This window comes from Lepus europaeus, chromosome 14, assembly GCF_033115175.1.
Source record: "Lepus europaeus isolate LE1 chromosome 14, mLepTim1.pri, whole genome shotgun sequence".
In the NCBI taxonomy this organism is placed as follows: Eukaryota; Metazoa; Chordata; class Mammalia; order Lagomorpha; family Leporidae; genus Lepus; species Lepus europaeus.
The window spans coordinates 93704659-93730729 of NC_084840.1; the positions used below are offsets into that span (position 1 = coordinate 93704659).

At 43.0% G+C, this 26071-nt stretch overlaps 1 protein-coding gene across 1 annotated transcript in view; it reads right to left on the bottom strand.

The window, feature by feature from the left end:
- MYO3A (myosin IIIA) overlaps positions 1-26071 on the bottom strand; it is a 216805-nt gene that overhangs the window by 45337 nt on the left and 145397 nt on the right. The window contains exons 17-20 of the mRNA XM_062211468.1: positions 19631-19841; positions 15315-15459; positions 7439-7592; positions 3344-3432 (exon numbers count right to left, since the gene is read on the bottom strand). Of these exons, the coding sequence (XP_062067452.1) occupies positions 3344-3432; positions 7439-7592; positions 15315-15459; positions 19631-19841 (599 nt within the window). The remainder of the gene's footprint in view (positions 1-3343; positions 3433-7438; positions 7593-15314; positions 15460-19630; positions 19842-26071) is intronic.

Genomic DNA, 26071 nt, shown 5'->3' on the forward strand with positions numbered 1-26071 from the left:
ATTTACTGGGGCCGGCGCCATGGCTCACTTGGTTAATCCTCTGCCTGCAGCGCTGGCATCCCATATGGGCGCCGGGTTCTAGTCCCGGTTGCTCCTCTTCCAGTCCAGCTCTCTGCTGTGGCCCGGGAGGGCAGTGGAGGGTGGCCCAAGTGCCTGGGCCTTTGCATCCGCATGGGAGACCAGGAAGAAGCACCTGGCTCCTGGCTTTGGATTGGTGCAGCGCCGGCTGTAGCAGCCATTTGGGGAGTGAACCAACGGAAGGAAAACCTTTCTCTCTGTCTCTGTCTCACTGTCTATAACTCTACCTGTGCAAAAAAAAAAAAAAAAAAAAGAGGTATTTACTGAGAACTCACTCTGCCCTGAGCTCAGGGACACACAGATTTACGAAGATTTCTTTTACAGTTTGATTGAGAATGTGAGCCTCTCCAGCTTCAGAGTGCATCTTTTTTAAAAAAGATTTATTTATTTGAAAGGCAGTTCAGAGAGACAGAGAGAGAGCGAGGAAGGAGGGAGGGAGAGATAGAGACAGAGAGAGAGATCTTCCACCTGCTGGTTCACTCCCCAGATGGCTGTATAGGGCAGGGCTGTGCCAGGCTGAAGCCAGGAGCCAGGAACTTCATCCAGGTTTCTCATGCGGGTGTGCAGGGTCCCAAGCACCTGGGCCATCCTCCACTGCTTTTCTCAGATCATTATCAGGGAGTTGGATCAGAAGTGGAACAGCCAGGTCTTGAACTTTTGCCCAAATGGGATGGCAGTGTCGCAGGTGGTGGCTTTACCCACTGTGCCACAATACCCAGCCCCCACAGTGTATCTTAGAGAAAAATCCTAATAAAAAGAAATGACGAGGCCATTACAAGGAGGGGTCCAATTGTAAGAACTATCACAAAAACTACGATCTTGCACAAAGGCCACCTTGAGCTTGCACAAAAAATACGTTTATGAAGATACCTACCCAGCAATTGCCTATTAAACTTTGGAAGGACACCACCTTGTTATTGGTCCTTGTAGCCAAGGAGAATTGCTTCCCATGAAGTAACTGCCATCTTTTGGAAGGAAGGTTTTTTAAAACTATTTTTTAAAAATATTTTATTTATTTATTTGAGAGGTAGAGTTAGAGAGAGAGGGAGAGACAGAAAGAAAGGTCTTCCATGTGCTGGTTCACTTCCTAAATGGCTGCAACGGCCAGAGCTGAGCCAATATGAAGCCAGGAGCCAGGAGCTTCTTCCAGGTCTTCCACATAGATGCAGGGGCCCAAGCACTTGGGCTACTTTCTACTGCTTTCCCAGGTCTTAGCAGAGAGCTAGATTGGAAGAGGAGCAGGCTGGACACAAACCGGCACCCACATGGGATGCAGGCACTGCACGGGGAGGCTTAGGATACTGCACTACAGCGCCAGCTCTGGAAAGAGTTTTACTCTCCACAGTCCATGTGCTGGAAGCTGAGCCCCCAGTGTAGACCCTTTAAGAGGTGGAGCTTCAAGGGAGGCGATTAGGTCATTGGAGGCACTGAAGTATCCTGGCTCCTGTGAGACCCCAGCTGGTTCCCCTAGGGGTGGGCTGCTATGAAAGAGCAAGAGTGGGCCTCTCTGCTCTCTGCCCCTCGTCTCACCAAGTGACGCTTCCTATCACAGGCACCCCCAGCCCCTGTCCCCATCAGTCGGGATGTGATGTAGCCAAGGGGGCCCTCACTAGAGGCTGAATCCATAGCGATGCTAAATCTTGAAATTTCAGCCTCCTAAACTTTGAGCCAAAAAACTTGTTTATAAAGTACTCAGCCTTAGGTATTCTCTCTCTCTCTATCTTTCTCTCTCTCTCTCTTTTAAGATTTTTAAAATTTATTTGAGAGGTAGAGTTACAGATAGTGAAAGGGAGAGAAAGAAAGAGGTCTTCCATCTGCCAGTTCACTCCCCAAATGGCCGCAGTGGCCAGAGCTGCACCAATCGGAAGCCAGGATCCAGGAACTTCTTCCAGGTCTCCCACATGGGTGCAGGGGCCTAAGCACTTGGGCCATCTTCTACTACTTTCCCAAGCAAAAGCAGAGAGCTGGATCAGAAGTGGAGCAGCCGGGACTAGAACCGGTGCCCATATGAGATGCTGGCACCGCACATGGAAGATGAATCTACTGTGCCATGGTGCTGGTCCCAGGCATTCCCTTTAAAGATTTATTAATTTATTGGAGAGATCTTTCTTTTTTTATTTAATAAATGTGAATTTACAAAGTACAACTTTTGTATTATTGTGGCTTCCCCTCCTCCCAACCTCCCTCCCTCAAGCGGCCCTCCCCTCTCTCAGTCCCTCTCCCATTCTGCTCTTCATTGAGTTTCATTTTCAATTATAGATCAACTTAGTATATACTAAGTAAAGATTTCAACAGACTGCACTCACACATCTGTACAAGGTATAGGGTATTGTTCGACTAGTAGTGTTATCTTTAACTCTCATAGTAAAACACATTAAGGACAGAGATCCTACGTGGGGAGCATGTACCCAGTGACTCCCGTTGTTGATTTAACAATTGGCGCTCTTATTTATGACGTCAGCAATCACCCGAGGCTCTTGCCATGAGCTGTCTAGGCTATGGAAGCCCCTTGAGTTCACCAGCTCTGAACTTGTTTAGTCAAGGCCGTATCACAGTGGAAGTTCCTTCCTCCCTTCAGAAAAAAGTGCCTCTCTCCTTGATGGCCTGTTCCTTCCGCTGGGGTCTTGTTCACCAGGATCTTTCATTTAGGTTGTTTTTGCCACTGTGTCTTGGCTTTCCATGCCTGTGAGACTTGGAGAGATCTTTCATCTGCTGATTCACTCCCCAAATGGCCCTATTCATTCATTCATTCATTCATTCAAGAGATCTTGCATCTACTGGTTCACTCCCCAGATGTCCCTAACAGCCATCTGGGTCTCTCATGTGGGTGGCAGGGTTCCAAGCACTTGGGCCATCGTCCACTGCATTCCTGGGTGCATTAGCACGGAGATGGATTGGAATCTGAGCAGCTGGGCCTCAAACTGGTGCGCCAACATGGGACACCAGCATTGCAAGTGGCTGCTTCACCTGCTGTGCCACAGTGCTGGCCCCTCAGGTATTTCCTTACAGCAACAGAAAACATACTCTCACACAGGGATCTTTCTCATTTTACCTTCCACAGCACTTGTCTTCTTGGGTCTCCCTGGATAGACTCATATTCAGACATGGTACAAGTATCCTAGATTATTATAATCCTATCATTCATTCCCGAATGAATGCTTTTCTTTGGAGAGCCTTTGTCTCCATTGTAGTTTTAAGTTGACGATCCTTCTCCCTCAGTAAAAGCCTAAAAAGAAACTCAGGTGTCATTCTGAAGAGTCCTTACCTTTCCAGCATAATGGTGAATTCCAAAGCTAAGTTCCATTCTTTTGGGTCTCCAGAAGTACTGAGATTTCAAGTTGCCTTCAAATTTTTCTGTAGAAAAAGAATTGAACTCCAAAATCAAGCATGTGGGAGAACCTCAAAAAATACTGTCTGAATCATTTCTTTCACCATAAAAGGAATGACATGCATTCAACAGTGACAGAGTAATTTATATAGCCAGCTTAGGAAGATTTGGAATAGAATTCTGACTGGTAAAGTCAACCCCAAGACCATGAGCTTCTCCCACCCCACTCAGATGTACAGCAGCGGTTCTTCACCCCTCCCATGCATCAGAGTCATCTTGAGGGCTTGTTAAGAAGCATGTGGCTGGCTGGCGCCGTGGCTCAACAGGCTAATCCTCTGCCTTGCGGCGCCGGCACACCGGGTTCTAGTCCCGGTCAGGGCGCCGGATTCTGTCCTGGTTGCCCCTCTTCCAGGCCAGCTCTCTGCTGTGGCCCGGGAGTGCAGAAGAGGATGGCCCAAGTCCTTGGGCCCTGCACCCCATGGGAGACCAGGAGAAGCACCTGGCTCCTGCCTTTGGATCAGTGCGGTGCTGCGGCCATTGGAGGGTGAACCAATGGCAAAGGAAGACCTTTCTCTCTGTCTCTCTCTCTCACTGTCCACTCAGCCTGTCCAAAAAAAAAAAAAAAAAAAAAGCATGTGGCTGGGGCTCACTGCTGGGGAGGGATCCAAGAATTCACATTTTTAACAAGTTCCCAGCTGATTCGCAGGTGCCTGGTCAGGCACATTTGGTATAGAGGGAATAAACTATTTGACACTGGCTACAGAATTTTGTTTGATGCCAAGCCTGGAGCCTAAAATTTTGGTTTTGGGGCTGTTGTTACAGTACAGTGGGCTAAGTTACTGCTCAAGGTGACAGCATCCCACACTGGAACACTGGTTCAAATCCCAGCTCCTCCAATTCTGATCTGGCTCCCTGCTAATGCACCTGGGAAAACAGCAGAGGATGGCCCAAGTGTCTGGGTCTCTGATATCCATGTGGGAAAACTTTTCTTTGATGTGGCCCAGCCTAGACATTTGTGGCCATTTGAGGAGTGAACCAGCAGATGGAACATCTCTTTTTCTCTCCTGTCTCTCTGCCACTCTGCCTTTCAAATAAATAAATAAATCTTAAAAACAAAACAAAAAAAAAACCTTTGGTATTTTACTCTCCTTTTTATTGTAGGATCTCCAGATTACCGTTGATTATTTAACTGGCACAATAGGATCAGGAAGGCAGTTATATTTCTATAACAATTTTGAATGTCTTTTTTTAAAAATTTATTTGACAGATTGAGTTAGACAGTGAGAGACAGAGAGAAAGGTCTTCCTTCCATTGGTTCACCCCCCAAATGGCTGCTATGGCCAGAGCTTTGCCGATCCAAAGCCAGGAGCCAGGTGTTTCCTCCCAATCTCCCACATGGGTGCAGGAGCCCAAGCACTTGGGCCATCCTCCACTGCCTTCCTGGGCCACAGCAGAGAGCTGGACTGGAAGAGGAGCAACCGGGACTAGCACCCGGTGCCCATATCGGATGCCGGTGCCGCAGGTGGAGGATTAACCAAGCGAGCCATGGCGCTGGCCCTCTATAACAATTTTTAACACCTTCAGAGAATGTGTCATTGCATGTCCTACATTTTGATACATTTAATATCAAAATGTTCCTTGTAGGGCAATGAGGTGACTGCTGTCACAACCCTGAGTTATTTTCTTGTCCATCTAGTATTGTGCAATTAGAGGTGAGAATTCACAAGTCCATAGGTGACTGGAAGCAGTGGTAAGAAACAGGCTCTGGTTGTCACTAGCATGAAAAGAGAAAAATGTGAATTTAGATTCTACAAGCACTTATTACGCACAACCACTCTCTTCTCATTAGGAAACACAATGTTCCACATTACAAAATAATCTTTTTCAGGGTAGGTATTGTGCAGCAGTTCGATGTAGCTTGGGATGTCCACATTCCACCACAGAGTTCCTGGGTTCAATTCCTGACTCTGCTTCTGAGTCCAGCATCCTGAGAGTTCCACCATGGGAGGCAGCAGGTGGCATCTCAAGTAGCTGGGTCCCTGTCACCCACCTGGGAGACCTGGCTTGGACTTCCAGCCTCCAGCTTCGGCAAGGCCCAGCCTTGGGTGTTTCAAGCATGTGAGGGATGAGCCAGTGGATCAAAGAACTCTTTCTGTAATGTCTGTCTCTCTCTCTCTCTGCCTTCCAAATAAAAAAAATTTAAATGAGTTTTTCAGATATTTGAAAAATCAAAAGTTTTTTTCCTTTGTAGATTTAAGTAGCATAAGGTTTTCATTTGAATCATTTGGGATGCTAATCTTCTAACAACAGTATACACTCCTCAAACAGAAAAAGTGGAATCATTTAATCTTTCTTTGATGACTTGGGATTATTACCATGGAGACTTATTAATGTACTGTAACTGAGAGGTTATGAAGGCATTTGAGGCTATTTGCCTCGATTAAATAAATAGATGACTTGAATAACACAGAAACAGTGTTTCCTGCCTGTCAGTTATCTTTCCAAAAGTCTAGGTCTTTCTGCCCTGTTCACCAATTTTTTTAAAACTTATTTATTTTATTTGAAAGACAGATGTACAGACAGATAGAGACATAATCTTCCATCCCCTGGTTCACTCCAAAATGGCCGGGGCTGGGTCAAGCCCAAAGCAGGAGCCAGGAACTCCATCTGGCTCCCCTACAAGCCTGGCAGGGGTCCAAGTACTTTGTGCTTCTCAGGTGCATTATCAGGGAGCTTTATCAGAAGTGGAGCAGCCAAGACAGGAACTGGTGCATATGGGATGCTGGCGTTGCTGCTGGCAGCTTAATCCACTGTGCCACACTGCCAGCCCTTACCCAACACTTTCTAATTTAGAAATTTCTAAGGTCATTTCTAACCCAAGATCCTCCAGTTGGGGTACTTCTATGAAGTAAGGAGAAGTATAATATCCAAACTCATTTTTAATTATTTACTCAATATTCACCAATCTAAGTTATTTGCAGATTCAAAACTTCCTCTTAAGTCTTACAGGCAGGCTTTCTGACTGCTATTTTAATGCCAGATAATTTTTATTTATTTATTTATTTATTTTTTGACAGGCAGAGTGGACAGTGAGAGAGAGAGACAGAGAGAAAGGTCTTCCTTTGCCGTTGGTTCACCCTCCAATGGCCACCGTGGCCGGCGCACTGCAGCCGGCACACCGCGCTGATCTGAAGGCAGGAGCCAGGTGCTTCTCCTGGTCTCCCATGGGGTGCAGGGCCCAAGCACTTGGGCCATCCTCCAAGACAGAATCCGGCACCCCGACCGGGACTAGAACCCGGTGTGCTGGCGCCGCAAGGCGGAGGATTAGCCTGTTGAGCCACGGCGCCGGCCGCGAGATAATTTTTTTAAAGACAGTAACGTGTGTATTTATTTGTAATTGACACATACAATCATACATCTGTATGGGGTCCAGTGTTGTAGTCCAGTGCATGTACACAACAGGTAATGACCGGGATAAGTGGCATGCCAGTCACCTCCAACGCTGATCACTTGTGTTGGGAACATGCAGAATCCCATTAGCTGCTCTGAGACACACAATGAACTGTTCAGTCAGTGACTCCCCTGTGCTGCAGGTCATCACACCCACCCAGCTGCACCCTTGCACCCATGGCCCACGCTCCTCCTCCCGGCCTCTGGCGATCCCTGTTCTTCTGAGATCAGCTTTCTAATAAGCTTTCACACTGAAGTGAGAACATGCAGCAGTTTTCCTTCCGTGCTGACGCAATGTCCTCCTGGCTCATTTGTGCTGCTGCAAACAACAAGACTGAATCCTTTTTTATGATTGCGTACTATTCCACTGTGTAGAGGTGACCATGTGCTCTTTATCCACTCATCCACCAACAGAGCACCCAGGTCGACTCCACACCCTGGCTGTGTGAACAGTGCTACAATAAACACGGGAGTATGGGCATCTCTTGGACATCCTGAATGCCAGATAATTTTTAAAAAATCAATTAAAATCATATGACTGTATTCCTAAAACCATGCAGACACACCCAGCTGAAAACTCACCTATGAGAGTCTGGTCTGTAGCCTTGGGAAATCTACTTTCTTCATCAAGTAGGGAGAGTAAACCCATTGGCTTCTGCAGAAACAGATCTAAGAGGGGCCGGTTATCCTCATATTCAATAACTCTAGCGTCAACATCTTCATTGAGATATTCATTCTGTAACAGGTCATGATAGACAGAAAAATCCACTTGAAACTTGGTGAATTACACATAACTTGGCAGTTACCGCTGGAAATTTTAATTTATTTGTATTATCATAAATTTCTCCCTATGACATTGTGCTTAAATGGAGGCTATTAATTTATTTTTCCCAGCACAGAACTACTAGTTTATTAAAGTCAGCATGGATTATACTCACAGGGTGGTCATAAAAGGATTTCTAGTCTCTAGACTAGAATTATATATTTTTCAAGTTTTTATGACGTGGGAGAGCACATTGTTAATGAGAAGTAATAAAATTATGTTCTGGAATTTATGTCATAGTAGTCAGGTGTATCTTAGCGCTGCGCTTCCTTTCCCTCCTGGGTGTACTGAGAGTGTTTACACAGCTTTTCAGTCAAGCTTTCAGACGCTTACGGTGTTAGTAGGGTGGACTACTACTCACTACCCAGTAGTGGGTCATGGGTTCCAAATCAATGGATTTAGAGCCACATACACATAGTATCATACCTGGCTCCGATGCTTAAACACCTAGCCAATTCACTGGGATTGTCTTCCTCTATAAGCTCCTCTCCTCTCATCTGTTAAGTAGGGGTAAGACTCCCCATCTCACAGAATAAAAATACGTGGCATATTAATTATCATTTGCCATTAAATATAAGACCTATGGAATAAAAATAATGAGCCTTTGATGATTGCTATAGGGTTGTGGTGCTGGCACAACACAAGTGCCAATGATCTGCTTCACAAAAGCGATGTGAAGACTTGTGCTCCAGCTTTGCTCCTAGGACTTGGTGGTCATGCTGCACCCCACCCTGGCTGTGGTCTGTACCAGAGAGGACACACATGGCCTCTGAATGATGACAATTGTGTAGGGAGGTCACGGGTACCCAGGAGATTATGTAACCGCTACCGTGAAAATACAAGGCAACATAAGATAGGCCGAGGCTACGTTCAATGACTACAGGAGTTTAGAGAAAGTTCATTTGTTGCAATTTCTGGATATTAGCCAGTGGCAAATGGGGCATTTGATAAGCTGCATACCTTTAATTAAACTATGGTGGGAGCCTTATTTCAAAGGTGTCACTGGGAAAAATAAATGCATATTTTAAAAATGAAACAACATCCAATGCATACAAATTTGACAGAATCCTTGGTCTAAGAAGTTGAGGATCTGAAAACCATTTGGCTTATCTAATACAAGAAAATGAAAACAATGTCATGCAGTTTCACAGCTTTCGCATCTGAAGGTGACCTTGGGAGAAGTAGACGGCCCTGGAATTATTTACTGTGGGACACATTTTGCTGACAGCATGTAATAGCTTAAATCACAACTGCAAAGTTCAAAAGACCCTTTGTAGACTCCACAGAGGAAGCACGGAAGGTTAGGTCTAAGCTGATGCATCCGTCACTTCTGTTTGTGTGGAGGTTCACCAGATGCCTCTGCGACAGGTCACACTGAGCAGAGATGAGTGTCGGGGAAAGCAACAGGCTCCCCTGCTAGTACTGGGGACCCCAGGCAAACCAATGGGGCACAAAATGCTAATATTGTACTCGTGATCATGCCCAAAGCAATGCATTATGTATTTTTATAACAGTCTTGATCTCAAAATGATTTTTAAAAAATATTTATTTATTTAATTGAAAGGCAGAATTACAGAGAGAGAGGGACACACACACACACACACAGAAATATCCATCTCCCATCTGCTGGGTCACTCCCCAGAGGGCTGCAATGGTCAGGGCTGGGTCAGTCTGAAGCAGGAGCCAGGAACTTCTCCTGGGTCTCCCACATGGGAGTCAGGAGCCCAACTCCGTGGGCCATCTCCCACTGCTTGCCCCGGCCACTAGCAGAGAGCTATATAGGAAGTGGAGAAGCCAGAACTAAGCGGCACCCATGGGGGATGCCGGCGTTGCAGGCAGTGGTTTTACCCGCTGCACCCCAACAGTGGCCCCTCAAAATGCTTACTTTTAAGCAAATGTGAAGAAACAAAGCTCACAGTTCCTCAAAAAGTCTTCTGCTCCGCTGTGCACATTAAAAAATACCATTAAAGCAGAGGTGAGTAGTGCTATTGCCTGCATTAAAGCTGACTTATTTAATGTACAAGGAAACTTCAAAAAGCTCACAGAAAATGGAATGAAAAGTTAAGCTTATTTTGATGCATTTTTTTTAAAAAAACAAATCTTTGCTTATTTATCTCATAATACATATTTCTTTTTTTATTTGACAGGTAGATTTATATATATATAGGCGGAGGATTAACCAAGTGAGCCACGGCGCCGGCCCCCATATTTCCTGGGAACTTTTTGAAGACTTCCTCTCTTCTGATTGCCTGAATTTCCTTTTGAAAACGGCTAGATGAATAATCATTTTAAATACACATCAAGGAAAAGTGGAGATCAGAAAGCTTAGAGGTTAAGAAATCACATACCAGAGGCAAGATCTTCCTTCTTTTTTACTGGATGTTGAGTGTGAGTTGTGAAAGGACATAGTAGTAACAGAGCCCATGGAAGATTCTCCCCCGTGGCTGTGGCCAACAAAGCAGGCTTAAGAATTCAGGCCTGGAGAGCTTCTCCATGACCACACGCAGCCCTTGGGCTCCCAGAGCAGCATGGAAGGGCGGTCACTCTAGGAAGAGAGGCTGCCAGCTTCCATGTGGTTTCTGCAGCAAGTGCGCGTTTAAGCGTAAGTTGCTCAACATAAATTAGGAACCAGTCAAGGTCAACTGTCATGATTTAAGTCTCACCTCCTTGGAGACCTTCTCCACCTCACCAATGAATTCAGGGACTTCCCCTTCTCCACTGGTCACTCGGTGCACTCTACATGCCCTAGAAATTTCCACAGTGTTTCTAGCATGCATATCCATTTATGATCCCTCCTCTCTGCCATGAGAATGACAACTCCACGGAAGTAGGAACTCAGTTACTCACTTCCGCATCCAGAGACTCTTGGCCATGCTAAACCAATGACTTGGTCTTCTGGACTGAATTGTGTTCCCAACCCAAATCCGAATGACTCTGTTTCGGATAGGGATTGTAAAGAGGTTCTTTAAGTTATGTGAGGTCACGAGGGTGGGGGCCTGATCCAACATGGCTGGAGAGACCCTAGGGACTAGAGTACCCAGGCAAGGCCGAGTGGGGCACAGTGAAGAGCTGATTACAGCTGCCCGTGCAGAAGCTGTTTGGAAAAGTGTTTTTCCAGATTAAAAGAAGATAACAGTGCAGATAACAAACTGAGTGTGTGTGTTAATTTCTGATTGCAGTTGTCTTCCTTGTCTCGGAAGACTGACAGTCTGAGTAATGCCAAATGCTACAAATGCTTGTTTTGGTGCAAAACAAATTTTGAAAAACATGCATAGTTTTTTCATAATATACAAATGCCATAGACATTTTGAAGACCCCACACATATACCTATGATAATGTTTAATTCATTAATTGGACACAGTTAAAGAAATTTAGGATAATGGGAAAATTATAATAGCGTACTGCAAAAGAAGTTATTTAAAACTTACAAAGTAATTTTTTTAAATTTTCCATTTTGTATTTTTAAAACATGGTTGAACATGGTTAACCGAAACCACAGAAGGCTAAACTGAAGGAGAGGGGGACCACAGTATAAACGCATCATGCATGCATTGTAAAATTTAAAATATGGAAGAATCATTAAGACCTTAAGGTTCATTTATAATCCATCTCTGACAGATAATGTCCACACCTTTGGAGAGTGAGGTGAGGTCTGACTACAGCAGCCCATGCTATGGGCAATAGAGCTGGGGGGAGAGCCTGGTGTGGTTCCAGCCTGGAGCCCTGTTGGGGACAGGATACGTGCTAAAAGAGCAGAAAAAAAAAGTGGCATTTTTTTCCTTCCCCATCCTCTCCACAATGGTGCCTGGCAACTGGCTGAGAGAGGGTGGGCACCATTTTGAACACACCAGCTGCGCCAGCTCTTGTGCACGCACTCAGCAACTGTCTAAGATGAGATAGACACCATCTTGTTAGTAGCTGTGGCAGTGGCTCGGGTCCATGCACCCAGCACCACTGTAAATGAGTTGGGGCTGCAGCCCGCGGGTCATGTGTATGCCTGTGATCCAGGGATTTTACCAGAGGGAAAAATCTGTATTCCCATTGACTTCAGTCTGGCTGGGAGGATTGACGGGAGCTGGGTACCCACATAGAGACTGGAGGTACCTCCAGCATCTCAACAGATCAAAGGTTCTGGGAGCTCAAATTACCTAGGCAGAGCACCCACAGGCAGCCGGCTCTGGTCTCTTGGTGGGTGGGACAGTCTAGTGGGGCAGAGCAGATCCTCCGCACCCCGTGACTGTGGGAGCCCTGTGTGCTGAGACTGTGGGAACTCTGACTGCACAAGAGGATGCAGGGTGTAGCTGGGTCTCTGGGCAGTCATTGTGAGCGGCTCCACACACTCAGAGCTCCCTGATTGCCTGGGGTGGGTCATCACAACAGGATCCGTGCTCTCTCTGAGGACTGCACACATCCTTCGTGTGGTTCTTACGGCAGTGCGGGAGTATTGCTCCCAATGTGGGCTAACCCCCGGGCATTGATCACCTTGGAAGAGAGGAGGTGAGGATGAGAATACGCCAACAGAGGTAATCAAACCCTCCCTTCTGATACACAAACGAGGAGATCCATCACGCCCATCTTGGGTGACACCCTGGATACTCGCCCCACACAGAGCTCCCTGGCCACACCCAGCACACACTTCTGGTTTTCACTGTTAGAGCAGACATTATACAAAGCCACAGAGGCATAATTCAAAGATAAAAGTGATCAGAGTAAAAAACTAACAAGTATTTCCACAAATGCCTAAAAATAAACCTAGAAATTCAAGAAACAAGACTAAGACAACACCATGCCCTCAAAGGAACACAACAACACTTCGCCATTAGAATGTGAAGATGAAGAGACTGACGAAAAGCCTGAAACGGAATTCAAAAGATTGGTCACAGGATTACTCAGAAGAATGCGTGAAAGAAATCCATACATGGCATGAATGGAAATTTTTCTCATTGAGATTTTTTTCCCCCAATTGAGATTTTAAAGAGCAATCAAAATGAAATATTGGAAATGAAAAATTCAATAGATCAAATAAAAAATGCAGTAGAAAGCATTAACAACAGACTTGGTGAGGTAGAAGAAAGAATATCCAAGCTAGAAGACAAATCTTTGGAAATTTTTCAGTAAGACCAAAAAAAAATAAATAAGGAATTACAAAAATTAAAACTGTTGGAGATTCATGGGATAACAAGGCAAAAGGAGGGATACAAGTTCTGGATGCTCTAAGTTGGTTAAGAGATTCTGGGGCATCTATTCATGTCAACAGAAAAGTGGGTTGTGAGGATAGAAGAGGCACAGCTGCCAATGAGCAGATAAGAGCAATTGCTATTTCCTAGACTTAGGAAGATGTTTCAAAAGTAAGACAAGTAATTGGAGGCAACCATTTGAAGAAATATGAAACTATCTACTCAGCAAGCTGTAGATTAGATCACCATCGTAAATTCTTTGACTAAAAATATTTCACTGTAGTCTACTGATTATTTTTTGAATGGAAGGCAATGGGAAAAAATTTTAAAATATCTATGAAACCAATGGTGCTGAAGCATCCCACTGTATATTACAACTAAACTGAAATTAGGCCAAACAAGGCAACACTCTCAGGAGACCGTTATTCATGTTCTGATGTCACAGAACTGTCAAGAAAGATAACGTTTCTTGTCTAAGCACAATCCAAAGTGTTTCATTAGGGAAGGTGTCCAAGCCTTGTGTCTGGCTGAGATGTGGCCAGATGATTGGCCTGTCCCAATGGTTGACTAATCCTGCATTGACTGGATCCTACATTCATCTGTTGGTTCATTCTCAGTTACCAACATCTGGCCCACAAGCCTGTGCAGCAGGGACTCGCAGGGAGGCAGCTGGAAAGATTGGGGCTTTCCTTCCTCAACGTGCCCTCCTAGCCCTGCATTCGAGATGAAGTTTTAATTTTGTTGGTGGTGGGGAGTGGATGCTGTGAGTGGTTTTGTTTGAAGCCTCTCAAGGATATTTTAAAGGGCCTTGCAGAAGAGATTCTGTGGCAAGCCCTGAAGGGAAGAGAATTACGAGCATCAGGATCATGGGTGGGACGCAAAGCTATCAACCAAAGCAATTTGCAAATGTAACACTCTGTAAAAAGTGAAAAGCAGCAATGACAGAAACCTACCTCTTCGGTTTAAGAGCAGTCCCAATAAAACCAGGTTCTAACCCCAAACTCCAAAGAAAATGGAGGTCTACCAGTGTAAGTCAGTAATTAATCAGACAGCAGACACACAAGGATGTACCTGGCCCCAGAAAGTAGGGTATTCTAATCGACTCATGCCCAAATGTTCAAATAAAAAAATTTCACTTCTGAGTATTGTGAGGCATAAAAAAAGAAGCCATTAATTTAATACATATTGAGCACTTGTTTTATGACAGCCTCGGAAAGAACACAAAGAATTAAACATGACCTTTACCGCGAAGTAGTGTAGTGAGAAAGGAAGAAAAGTTGCACTAACGATGGGCGAGATTAGGAAGGGCCATTCCAGGGGTGGGGGACGGTCAGAGCCAGATCCATGGGCTCAGTGCACCCAGGGCAGAAAGAGGTCAGTGCAATGTATGGAGTTCCAGACAAACTCTCAAGGAGCTTGGCTGTGGGATCAAGAGAGAGGGTCACGGTGGCAGAGAGGCCAGGGTGGACAAGAGTTTCAGAGATTTCTTTGCTTCATTTTAAGATTTAAAGAGATTTCATCATAGATATGAGCAACGGGGGAGGAGTGCAGAAGGAAGGAAGGAAGGAAAGAGGGATAGGGAAGGAGTGAATGTCTGACGAAACGAGAGGAAGTTGTACAAACACAAAGTCTTACATTCATGTCCTTTTCTTGGTCTATAAAATGTCAACATCCAAATGTTTTCTTTGGTGACCAATATTTTCAAAGCGTAATTTCAAGATAAACTCTTAATTAGCCTGAACAGTTGGAATAAAACTTTAATTTATCTCAAACTTAAAAAAAAACAGTTCTGATCTATAAACACAATGAAATTAATATTATTCAATGAGACACGCGACAAGTCAAACATGACTCAGATTTAATAAAATAATTTGGGTAATTTTTATATTACAGTAGAGGCAAATGCAATTCAGTGGAGTCTCTTATTTTTTTTCCTAAGGAAGAATATTCTTGAAGCTGAATCAGCAATTACACGTTGTACTCTGACAAAATTACCGTTTCATGGCGTTTGCAGCAAAGCCATTATCTTGTGTTCTGTTGCCTAGCTACTGGAATTCAAAAGTTTAATGCATTTTAGATGGATATTGAAATTTCAAATAAAATTTCAACTATGCAGTCTACAGAAAGAGAAACTGTCAGACACGTCTGTTTACTTCCTTTTCACCAGGAATTCCTTGGTTTGCAAGGACTCAGACTTGCTAAGTTTTGAAGAAGAGTGGATTGATTTTCAACAGAGGTTAACATCATGCGACAAGTGACACCAAATTCGTACTAGTTTTTTTGGTTTGTTTGTTTTCATTTCTGTCTTTACTATGGACATGGAGAAAATAAAATGTTTTTCTTTGTCTTTTTAAATGTTTAATGTTCTCAACTGATGGTTTAGGTCCTGCTTCATCTGCACAAGTCTGCATGGAACCCACACATGCAGGCGTTTCTGTAGCAAGAACCTCCACTTACCTGCTCCCACGCAAACACATGCTGGTTGAAGTAATACTGAATCTGTTCATTTGCAATGTTAATGCACAGTTGCTCAAAGGAGTTTTTCTTGAAATTTTCAAAGCCAAATATATCAAGGATGCCAATGTTCAGCTCATCTCCTCCACTGGAAGAATTAAAGTAGCATGTTGAGTTGGGATAGTTGACTGAGGAAGTAAAGCAAATCTGGTAGCTCCAAGTTCTCATTTTTGACCACACTAAGAAACTACCACCACTAGAATGCACCTTGAGAGTGAAATCTTAATTGAAAAAGTTTCTTTCCATAGAACATAAAGATAATGGAGGCAATGTTGATTTTAATATGGAAATGGAACAATATTTTTGTGGTACCCCAGAAATCACTCTTGCCTTCTGATATAAAAGGGGACTGCAAAAATCTGTGGCAAAACAGAATTAAAACTATGAGTTGGGGCTGGCGCTGTGGTTCACTTGGTTAATCCTCCACCTGCAGCTCCGGAATTCCATATGGGCGCCGGTTCTAGTCCCGGCTGCTCCTCTTCCAATCCAGCTCTTTTCTATGACCTGGGAAAGCAGTAGAAGATGGCCCAAGTCCTTGGACCCCTGCACCCATGTGGGAGACTGGGAAGAAGCACCTGGCCCCTGGCTTTGGATCGGCCGTGGCAGCCATTTGGGAAGTGAACCAATGGAAGGAAGACCTTTCTCTCTGTCTCTCTCTCTCATTTTCTGTAACTCTACCTATCAAATAAGTAAATAAAATCTTAAAAAAAAACTATAAATTTATTTTACTGCACACACGATTTTGAAATTCAGGCATAATTTCTCCATAACATGTGTTTCCTATGTATTATGAAAAAATCTTTCAACAAAATAAATTCATACTTTTAATTCCACATCTCCATGAACTTTTTGAAATCCCCTCATACTTATACAGAAAAAAGACATTTTTCTCCCCTTTGGGTTGCAAGCACAAATCACAGCCCTGATACAGTCATGAATCATAGAGACAGACTCATTAAAGCTAAGAACACAGCAAAGATACATTCAATAAAAGCTGAACCAGAAAAGCAGAAATGCTATTTAAGAGCATATTTAGCATTTCATTTTAGGAGAATAATTTAAAAAATAGTACTAAAAAGATCTTAATTATTCTAAAGAATTGTTATTTAATTTTGGATTACTTGCTTATAATCTTAAAGTTTGGAACAAATGGTAACCTGGAGAAAGATATAATTATTTAGAGATTTATTTTAGAATGAAATACTTTTAGATACAGTTGACCATTATTTTCACAATGAAATATTTCAAATGCATATTTTTCCTGCTATTCTATATGATTATCTCTGTTCACTAAAGGTTAAGTACTCGATAAAACAGTTTGTTCCTGAGGCAAGTGTTCAGTGTATTGCTTAAAATGCAGGTTGGCCGGCGCCGTGGCTCAATAGGCCAATAGGCTCAATAGGCTCAATAATCCTCTGCCTGCGGCGCCGGCACACCGGGTTCTAGTCCTGCTCGGGGTGCTGGATTCTATCCCAGTTGCCCCTCTTCCAGGCCAGCTCTCTGCTGTGGCCAGGGAGGGCAGTGGAGGATGGCCCAAGTGCTTGGGCCCTGCACCCGCATGGGAGACCAGGAGAAGCACCTGGCTCCTGGCTTCGAATCAGCACGATGCGCACCGGCCGCAGTGGCCATTGGAGGGTGAACCAATGGCAAAGGAAGACCTTTCTCTCTCTGTCTCTCTCTTTCACTGTCCACTCTGCCTGTCAAAAAAAAATTAAAATGCAGGTTGACATGCCTACATCCAATATCAGAGTGCCTGGGTTCAATACCTGGCTCCAACTCTTGACTCCAACTCCCTACTAATGTAGACTTTGGGAGGCACCGGTGATGGCTTATGTGGTTGAGCTCCTGTCTCTCATATGGGAGACCTGGATTGAGTTCCGGCCTCCTGGATTCGGCCTTTGCCAAGTTCCAGCCTTTTTGAGTATTTGGGGAGTGAAACAGCAGATGGCAGCTCTTTGTCTGTCTCTGTCTGTTTTTCAGATAAATAAAGTTTGTTCTTCTTGCAAGAAGTAGGCGAATTGTAGTTATTTCCATGTGGATTTAAAAGAAGAAAAGCATACAAGCTCTGTTTGTGTTCACCATTGAGGAAGTATACATTAGACTTTATGCTGTGGGCAGCAGTGACTTGGGAAAGAGTCCCAAGTGCGCCCTACAGGATGAAGGATGCTTTCTGTGTTCACAGGTGGGGACAGCACTTTAAAGATGGGTTAAGATGGACAGAGAAAAGCTGACCCCTGTTACCAATAGCAAATGTAATTCTATGAGGTTTTAGGAGGCAACAAGCCTAGTTAAAATTTATGCAGGTTCAAGGCCAGTGCTGTAGCATAGTAAGCTAAGCCTTTCTCTGTGGTGCCAGCATCCATATGGGTGCTGGTTTGTGTCCTGGCTGCTCCTCTTCTGATCCAGTTCTGTGCTTGTAGTCTGTGGGCTGGGAAAGCAGTGGAAAATGACCCAAGTGCTTGGGCCCCTGCACCCATGTGGGACACCCGGATAAGGCTCCTGGCTTCGGATCCGCCCAGCTCTGGCTGTTGCGGCCATTTGGGGAATGAACCAGTGGATGGAAGACCTTTCTCTCTGTCTCTCTAGCTTTCTGGCTGTAACACTGCCTCTGAAATAAAATAAATCTTTAAAAAACGTATTCTGGTTCAACCACAATTATTATTCTTTCACAATCTCTTTACCTTACAGGGATAAATACTTATATACTATTGAGTTAGAGCCAGGAGGGAGCTTAGACATCTAAATCAGGGATTCTTCAAATGCTAATGGCTCTCAGAGGGTCATCTGGAATCACTCCTGTGTGCAGGGTTTTGGTGCATATGTATAAATATACCTATTTCATAAAAATCTTGGTGTGATGGACACATTTTTCAGGAGGTTCTGAAAAGATCCCAACTTACCCAGCATCGATTTAGCTTATGGATTTGCCATTCAATGCCCTTATTTAACAGCCAAAGAAGCAGAGAGCAAATGATGTGAGTTCCCAGTGTGACACAAGTCAGTGGTAGAGCTAGGCACAGGGCAGAGACCCCACAATCTCAATGTAAATCTCGACAGAATTTAACTAAAATACTGCAGATGATCTTGTTTTAGTTTTTTCAACTCTTTCTAAAAGTTTTTGAACTGTAGGACTTGGAAGTTTTTTGTTAGTGTATGGAAAGGAAAGTTAGCATGTAGTGGAGAGGCTGAAAAGTCCTACTCAATGGGATTTCCAGTACCCAGATTTCCAATGTAAAAAAGAATTTTTATATTCTTACACAAATGCTTCATGTCATATAGACGGCCACGCATGAACATTAACCTGTTTGACCATTAAATCACAAGGGGCAAATTACATGGTGATTCGCAGGCTTGATGTGTATAGGCTACAGTTCAGAAAGGAATAGTTTTGAGGGACAGAGAGTTAAGAATTTTGGGGAGTCATGGATAATCTTTTAGACAGTATGAATGCCATATACATGTTTTAGTGGAAAAGTAATGATATATTACATACTTGAACTGTTCATAAAATGGTCTTTTATGTCCAGTAAGCATGTAGGAATAAAGTGATCTTACGTGGGCATCCAGGTTGCTTTTCCACAAGCAGTATTTATACAAAAGGTATAATTTATGGTGTAACAAAGTTTTAGATGTAAATGTAAGGACTCTCAGCTATGCATAATCTGTGGAGTATAGGGACCCCTCAGTCAATGATGGCTGCGATTATCTTTATTTCCATGATAAGGGAATAGGAAGGCAGTAGACGGATAGTCAGATAACCGAAGTGCTCATATCCTGGCTCTACCACTTACTATTATCCACCACTATCTAGTGCATTTTTCTAAATCAAATTTCATTGGAAGTCATCATATCCTCCCAGGGTTACAGTCAGTGTAAGATATAAAGTGACGGTTTTCCTTTTCCTTCAAGATTTAATTCAAATTCATCAAAGAACTGGTAAATTGAAATTTTTATACAAGCATAAAATGGTATATACTTCATGGTACACCTTCTACTTAAAAGAACCTATTAATTACTAGTAAGCTGTTCCATAGAAAAAATTCACTTTCTATTGCTTTTATTTGCCATAGTTTTTCTGTTGCAGCAATTTAAAAATTTTATAATTATATGGCATCTTGAGGTAGTACCATTAGGAAATGAAGCATATTTATTGAACGATAATTTTGCTAATTAAATTATACCATTTAGAATCCTTCTTAAAGGGACTTACACAAATTGATAATAACTTATACATCATGAAGCACTTGGGGAGTGCTTACCTTTGCAACGTGTCATGCTTCAGCAAACTGTTGATACGATTGACTATCCAGCTGAACAGCCGTCCGTACAACGTCTTAGCCATCGCATCTCTGACGTCAGCGGCTTTGTCAGCAGTATTGGGCCGAATGATCGTCTCTCCTCTAGTGACCACGCAGTGGGAGGTGAGAGCTTCTTGTAGCTCATCTGCCTGAATGCAAAGCAAAGAAGCAGCTGAAAAATAAACAGATGTATGGTCAGAAGGTAATATGGCAACGAGGCTACTATCAAAAATTGAAAATGTCTTAGTTTGCCTTCTTTAAAGGACATGAGAAAAGTGTGTGTGCATTTTATGATAAGTTCCTATTCCACATTAGTCCTGAGTTTCTTTTTGATCAGTTTTCTCTATTTATCTCCACTGTAAAAGTTGGGCTGCTGCACACAACACAAACCCAGCTGGCTGAGATCATGGCTGTTTATGTGGTGTCAAACACAACTGCATTGAATTATGCTAATAAGTTAAAGACATAAGGAACAGATTTGGTACAGTTTTGATATCATGGTTATATAGTTCTTTTCTTTTTAAAATTTTTATTTATTTTCACATTATTTGAAGGGCAGGGAGACAGAGACAGAAAGAGTCTTCCATCTGCTGGTTTATTCCCCAAATGCCTGCAACAGACAGGTCAAAGCCAAGAGCCTCGAACTCAATCCAGGTCTCTCATGTGGGTGACCAGGACCCAAGTACTTGAACCATCACCTGCTCCTTCACAGGATGTGCCTTAGCAGGTAGCTGGATCAGAAACACAGGAGCCAGGATTTGAACCAGGCACGCTGATACAGAATGTGGCCATCCCAAGTGGAGTATTCACTGCTTTGCCAAAGCACAACCCTATAGTTATTTTCAAAATGCAGAAATTAATTAGTGTGTTACTTAGGCTTCACGAGTATACCCAAACAAATATGCAAGCAATTGAAGTACCTTCTCCAATACACAGACAAAAGAGCATCAGTTTATCTTGACGTTCATGGGCCTCATATCATACTTCTTTTTAGTTTCATATTAAATTTTTTGGAACTGGTATTGTGGTGCCAGTTCATGTCCTGACTGCTAGCCTTCTGATTCATTTCTCTATTAATGCATTCTGGAAGGCAGTAGAAGATGACCGAACTTCTTGGGCCCCTGCTACGTGGGAGACCCAGATAGAGTTACAGACTTCTGGTCTTGGCCTGGCCCAGTCCTGGCCATTGTGGCCTTTTGGGGAGTGAACCACAGATGAAAGATCTCTCTCTCTCTCTCTCCCTGCCCCCCATCACTCTGCCTTCGAAATATTATTTTATTAAAAATCTTTAAAAATAAATTCTTAAATTTTGTTAAAACTTGATGCTTGAACAATCATTTACTTAACATTTAATGACAATAAAATATTCCTGGGAATTTAAAATTAGTAACACTTAAACACAGGAAACAAAATTTAGCTTTTTGTTTTTTTGTTTTTTGTTTTGACAGGCAGAGTGGATAGTGAGAGAGAGAGACAGAGAGAAAGGTCTTCCTTTTTGCCGTTGGTTCACCCTCCAATGGCCGCTGCGGCTGGCGCATCGCGCTGATCCGAAGCCAGGAGCCAGGTGCTTCTCCTGGTCTCCCATGGGGTGCAGGGCCCAAGCACTTGGGCCATCCTCCACTGCCTTCCCGGGCCATAGCAGAGAGCTGGCCTGGAAGAGGGGCAACCGGGACAGAATCCGGTGCCCCGACTGGGACTAGAACCCGGTGTGCCGCCACAGCAAGGCAGAGGATTAGCCTATTAAGCCACGGCGCCGGCCCAAAATTTAGTTTTAATAAGTAAACATCTTTAACCAAAACTGTTACATGACAGGCTATGTTTTCAAATCAACTGTTCTTCTTTTAAAATATTTTGAACATTTTGAATTTATGTGTAGCATCTGTGACAAGATTATTTCTTGGTTATATAGCTAAGAGTGTTGAACCTTGACATAACCAAATTTTTCTTCCACATTGTAGAAGTGACACAGGCTCACCAGAAATTTTACCTACAAAGTTAATCTTCCACATTTCTTCCCTTCTATGTTCATTCATTGCCATTATTTAGTACAATATTTCACCTTAATATCTTCAGCAGTTTCCATTCTGTAAAGGTTATTTATAAATATGTTTTTATTTGCTGTATAATATTATGACAAATCCCAATATATCACTAATTTAAATATTGTTGAACACACAGGTTATTTCCATATGTTCATAACTGTAAAAAATGCTAGGATAAATGTTTGGTTATGAATTTGGGATCATATTTTTTTAAAGATTTATTTATTTATTTGAAAGTCAGAGTTACACAAAGAGAGAAGGAAAGGCTGAAAGAGAGAGAGAAAAAGAGGTCTTCCATCTGCTGGTTCACTCCCCAATTGGCTGTATCAGCCGGAGCTGGGCAGATCCGAAGCCAGGAGCCAGGAGCTTCTTCCTGGCCTCCCACACAGGTACAGGGGCCCAAGGACTTGGGCCATCTTCTACTGTTTTCCCAGGCCATAGTAGAGAGCTGGATCAGAAGTGGAGCAGCCGGGACTTGAACCAGCGCCCACATGGGATGCCGGCACTGCAGGTGGTGGCTTTACCCGCTACGCCACAGCGCCGGCCCCGTAATCATATTTTATATTAATTTATTGGCATTAATGGTTTCACTTCAGCAATTGCTGAATAAATATGTTTAAGCTTTTAAGTATTTAATGATATGAAACACACACACACACACAGAGATCTTTAATACATTGGTTCACTCCCTAAAGTCCCCTAACAGACAGGTCACAGCCAGGCACCAGGAGCTCAATCTGGGTCTCCCACCTGGGTGGCAGGGACCCAATGACTTGAGACGTTATGTAGTGGCTCTTGGGTGTGTATTAACAGGAAGTCGGATAGGAAATGGAGCTGTGGCAAAACCCCAGGACTCTGATACAGGGTGTGGGTGTCTCCAGCAGTGTCTTAGCTGTGTCTTGGAATGGTCTCTGGTAACCTTTCTGACACGTGACCTAACTGCTCCTCCAACACTCTGAACCAATTCTATTCCTATTAGCCAAATGGAGGGCAAGTAATTTCAGGAATTATCAGTTTTAAAAACAGCCAATTTGATACAAAAAACATGTCTTCTTTCTATTGTTTTAAATTGATTCCCAGTGAAGCTCAACAGTTTCTTCCTCCATATTTTTATTGATGACTTGTGTTTTTTATTTTGTAAACTGCTTTTTCTCCTTTATTACATTAATCTTCCATTATCAATTTAGAAGAGTCACCATAGCCTAGAGAGAGTAATGCTTTATTATATATGTCACAAATATTCTCCTTCATTTTCACTTACATTGCAATTTCATTTATGTTTTCTAGTATAAAAGAGTTTTAATTTTTATGTAACCAAATTTCCTTTTTTAAACAAAATAATTTCTGCATTGGTTTTCAGCACATAAACTCCTTCAAGTCCTTTGTCATCTCAGGATTATATAAATCTATAAACCATAAAATTCTGACACTTTTATGATTTTCATTTGCAATTAAATTAATATATGTTTGGAATTCATTGTGGAATGTACTATATGAGAAGGCTTCAGATCCCACCCTTCAGTGGTTAGTCAGCTGGCTGTCCCTACACTGCTGATACCCTAGTGGTTTATGGGTATAATGCCAGTTTTGATCATTCTACTCGTATCTGTTTCTGAACAGTGACTCCCACTGATCTGTACATTTATTTCTGTTCCCACACCGTTCACTCATGTGACATAATTACTGAGTGTATACCTGGAGATACATTGCTAAGTATAATGCCTTGTAAAACAAGCTCTAGTGTTGATGGTCTTGATCCAGAAGAAATAGAAAGCTAGTTAAGAAATTTGGGAGAGAGGAAGGAAGGAGAGGGAGGGGAAGAGGGTGGCAAGAAGCAGATTGAAGAAAGCTCAATGGTAGATGTTGAGGGTTTTCTAAAAGAACTGAGCACAGCCTGGAAGGACCAGCTGGAAGGGTACTGGGTTCAAGTAACAGGCGATGTATTGGATAAGAATGACCATGATGGAGATAAAGATGGGTGGTCAGCTTTGAGAGGTGTTTATGGGATAGAATGGACAAAACCAGTGCTAAATCCAAACCACTTGGGAAGATTTCTCCAAGATTCTAGGTACATGCCCATGACCACTCCCTCAGATGCTTGTTCTACCGCTATTACCAAGCTGGCTCCAGAGACACAATAGGACAGGAGTGACAGGAATAGGAAAGACAGGTCTGGACCAAGGTGGTGGGCACTTGTCTCTCTGAAATTACCCCAAATCATCTCATCCCACACCTGAGTGGCTACAAACTAAGAAACAAACATACAAATAAAAAATTTTTGAGTGGACGTTCGAAACAGTGGCTAGAGTACTACCTGGGACTCTTACATCCCATGTCATGGTGCCTGGTCTGAGTCCTGGCTCCTCGGCTTCTGATCTAGCTTCTAGCTAGTGCACAGCCTGGGAAGCAGCAGTGATGGCCCAACTACTTGGGACCCTGCCATCCAAATGGGAGGCTTGGATGAGTTCTGGGCTCCTGGTTTTGGTCTGCTACAGCCATAGCTGTTGCGGGCATCTGGAAGGTGAACCAGCAGCTGGAAGATCTTTATCTGCCTGTCAGTCTGTCTTTTTCTCACTTTCTTTGCATTTCAAAGACAATGAACAACAAACAAAAATAAAAATTTATAAAAAAAGTGTATGAGGATTCCCTAGGTTGTGAATGAAACAACAAATCTGAAATTATAGAGGCATATGCTAAGAATAAAATAATAGGGTATATTCTGAATAATAAAAAGCTATACCACTGGAATATATTAGTGGGAAACCTCAAATCATTGGAATTATTCAACAAACACTGCTACTGATTTGAAGCAAATACCAGGATGTGCTTCTTTTGTGAGAAAATGACTGAAAAATTAATCTATCCAGGATAAGTGGTTGTGCAAAACCTACCAGTTTGGAATTACATGTCTTTATTTTTTTTCTTTCTCTCTTTTTATTTATTTATTTATTTAGACAGGCAGAGTGGACAGAGAGAGAGAGAGAGACTAAGAGAAAGGTCTTTCTTTTGCCGTTGGTTCACCCTCCAATGGCCACAGCGGCCGGCTCATCACACTGATCCGAAGCCAGGAGCCAGGTGCTTCTCCTGGTCTTCCATGGGGTGCAGGGCCCAAGCACTTGGGCCATCCTCCACTGCACTCCCTGGCCACAGCAGAGAGCTGGCCTGGAAGAGGGGCAACCGGGACAGAATCCGGCGCCCCGACCGGGACTAGAACCCGGTGTGCCGGCGCCGCAAGGCGGAGGATTAGCCTAGTGAGCCGCGGCGCCGGCCTTTATTTTTTTAATTTTTAAATTTATCCCCCCCCCAAAGAAGCCTTTTATTTAAGGAATAAAGATTTCATGCATTTCATAAGTACAACTTTAGGAATATAGTGATTCTTCCCACCATACTCACCCTACCACCTACTCTCCCACCTCCCCCCTTTCTCCCATTCCCATTCCCATTCCCAGGCCCAAATCTCCATTTTCAATTAAAGAGTTCAACAATTCGCATGAAAAAAACAAAAAAGAAAAATAAAAAAAAGCCTGTTCCTCAATGGTTGAGACAAAGGCTGTTCAAAGTCATTGCATTTTGAAGTTAATTTTACTCCTCCTCCCCCTCCTCCTCCTCCTCCTCTTCTTCTTTTGGAAATGTAATTAATTTTAAAGAAGCACCCAAAAATGATACATCTTTTGGGAGCACCTAGACATAATTGTAATACAACTCTTTGAAGATAGGTCCTACATGGGAAATTAGTGCACAGTGACCCCTCTCAACCCCTCTTCCTCCTCCCTCTCTTATTCCCACTCATTTTTTACTGAGATCTATTTTCAATTGACTTTATACACATATGTTTAACTCTATGTTAAGTAAAGAGTTCAACAAATAGTATGTAAAAAAAACCTGTTCCTAAAGAGTCAAGACAAAGGCTGCTGAAGTCATTATTTCTCGAAGTGTAAATCTCACTTCTACAGATTGCCTTTTAGTGCTCCATTAGTTATCACAGGTCAAGGAGAACATGTGGCATTTGTCCTTTTGGGACTGGCTTATTTCACTAAGTATGATGGTTTCCAGATTCATCCATTTTGTTGCAAATGACTGGATTTTTTAACTGCTGTGTAGTATTCCATAAATAAATACCCCATAATTTCTTTATCCAGTCTTCAGTGGATGGGCATCTGGGTTGATTCCATATGTTAGCTATTGTGGATTGAGCTGTAATAAACATGGGGGTGCAGATAATTCTTTCATATGCTGATTTCATTTCCCTTGGGTAAATTCCCAGGAGTAGGATGCCTGGGCCATATGGTAGGTCTATATTCAGATTTCTGAGGTATCTTCACACTGTCTTCCATAGTGGCTTTACCAATTTACATTCCCA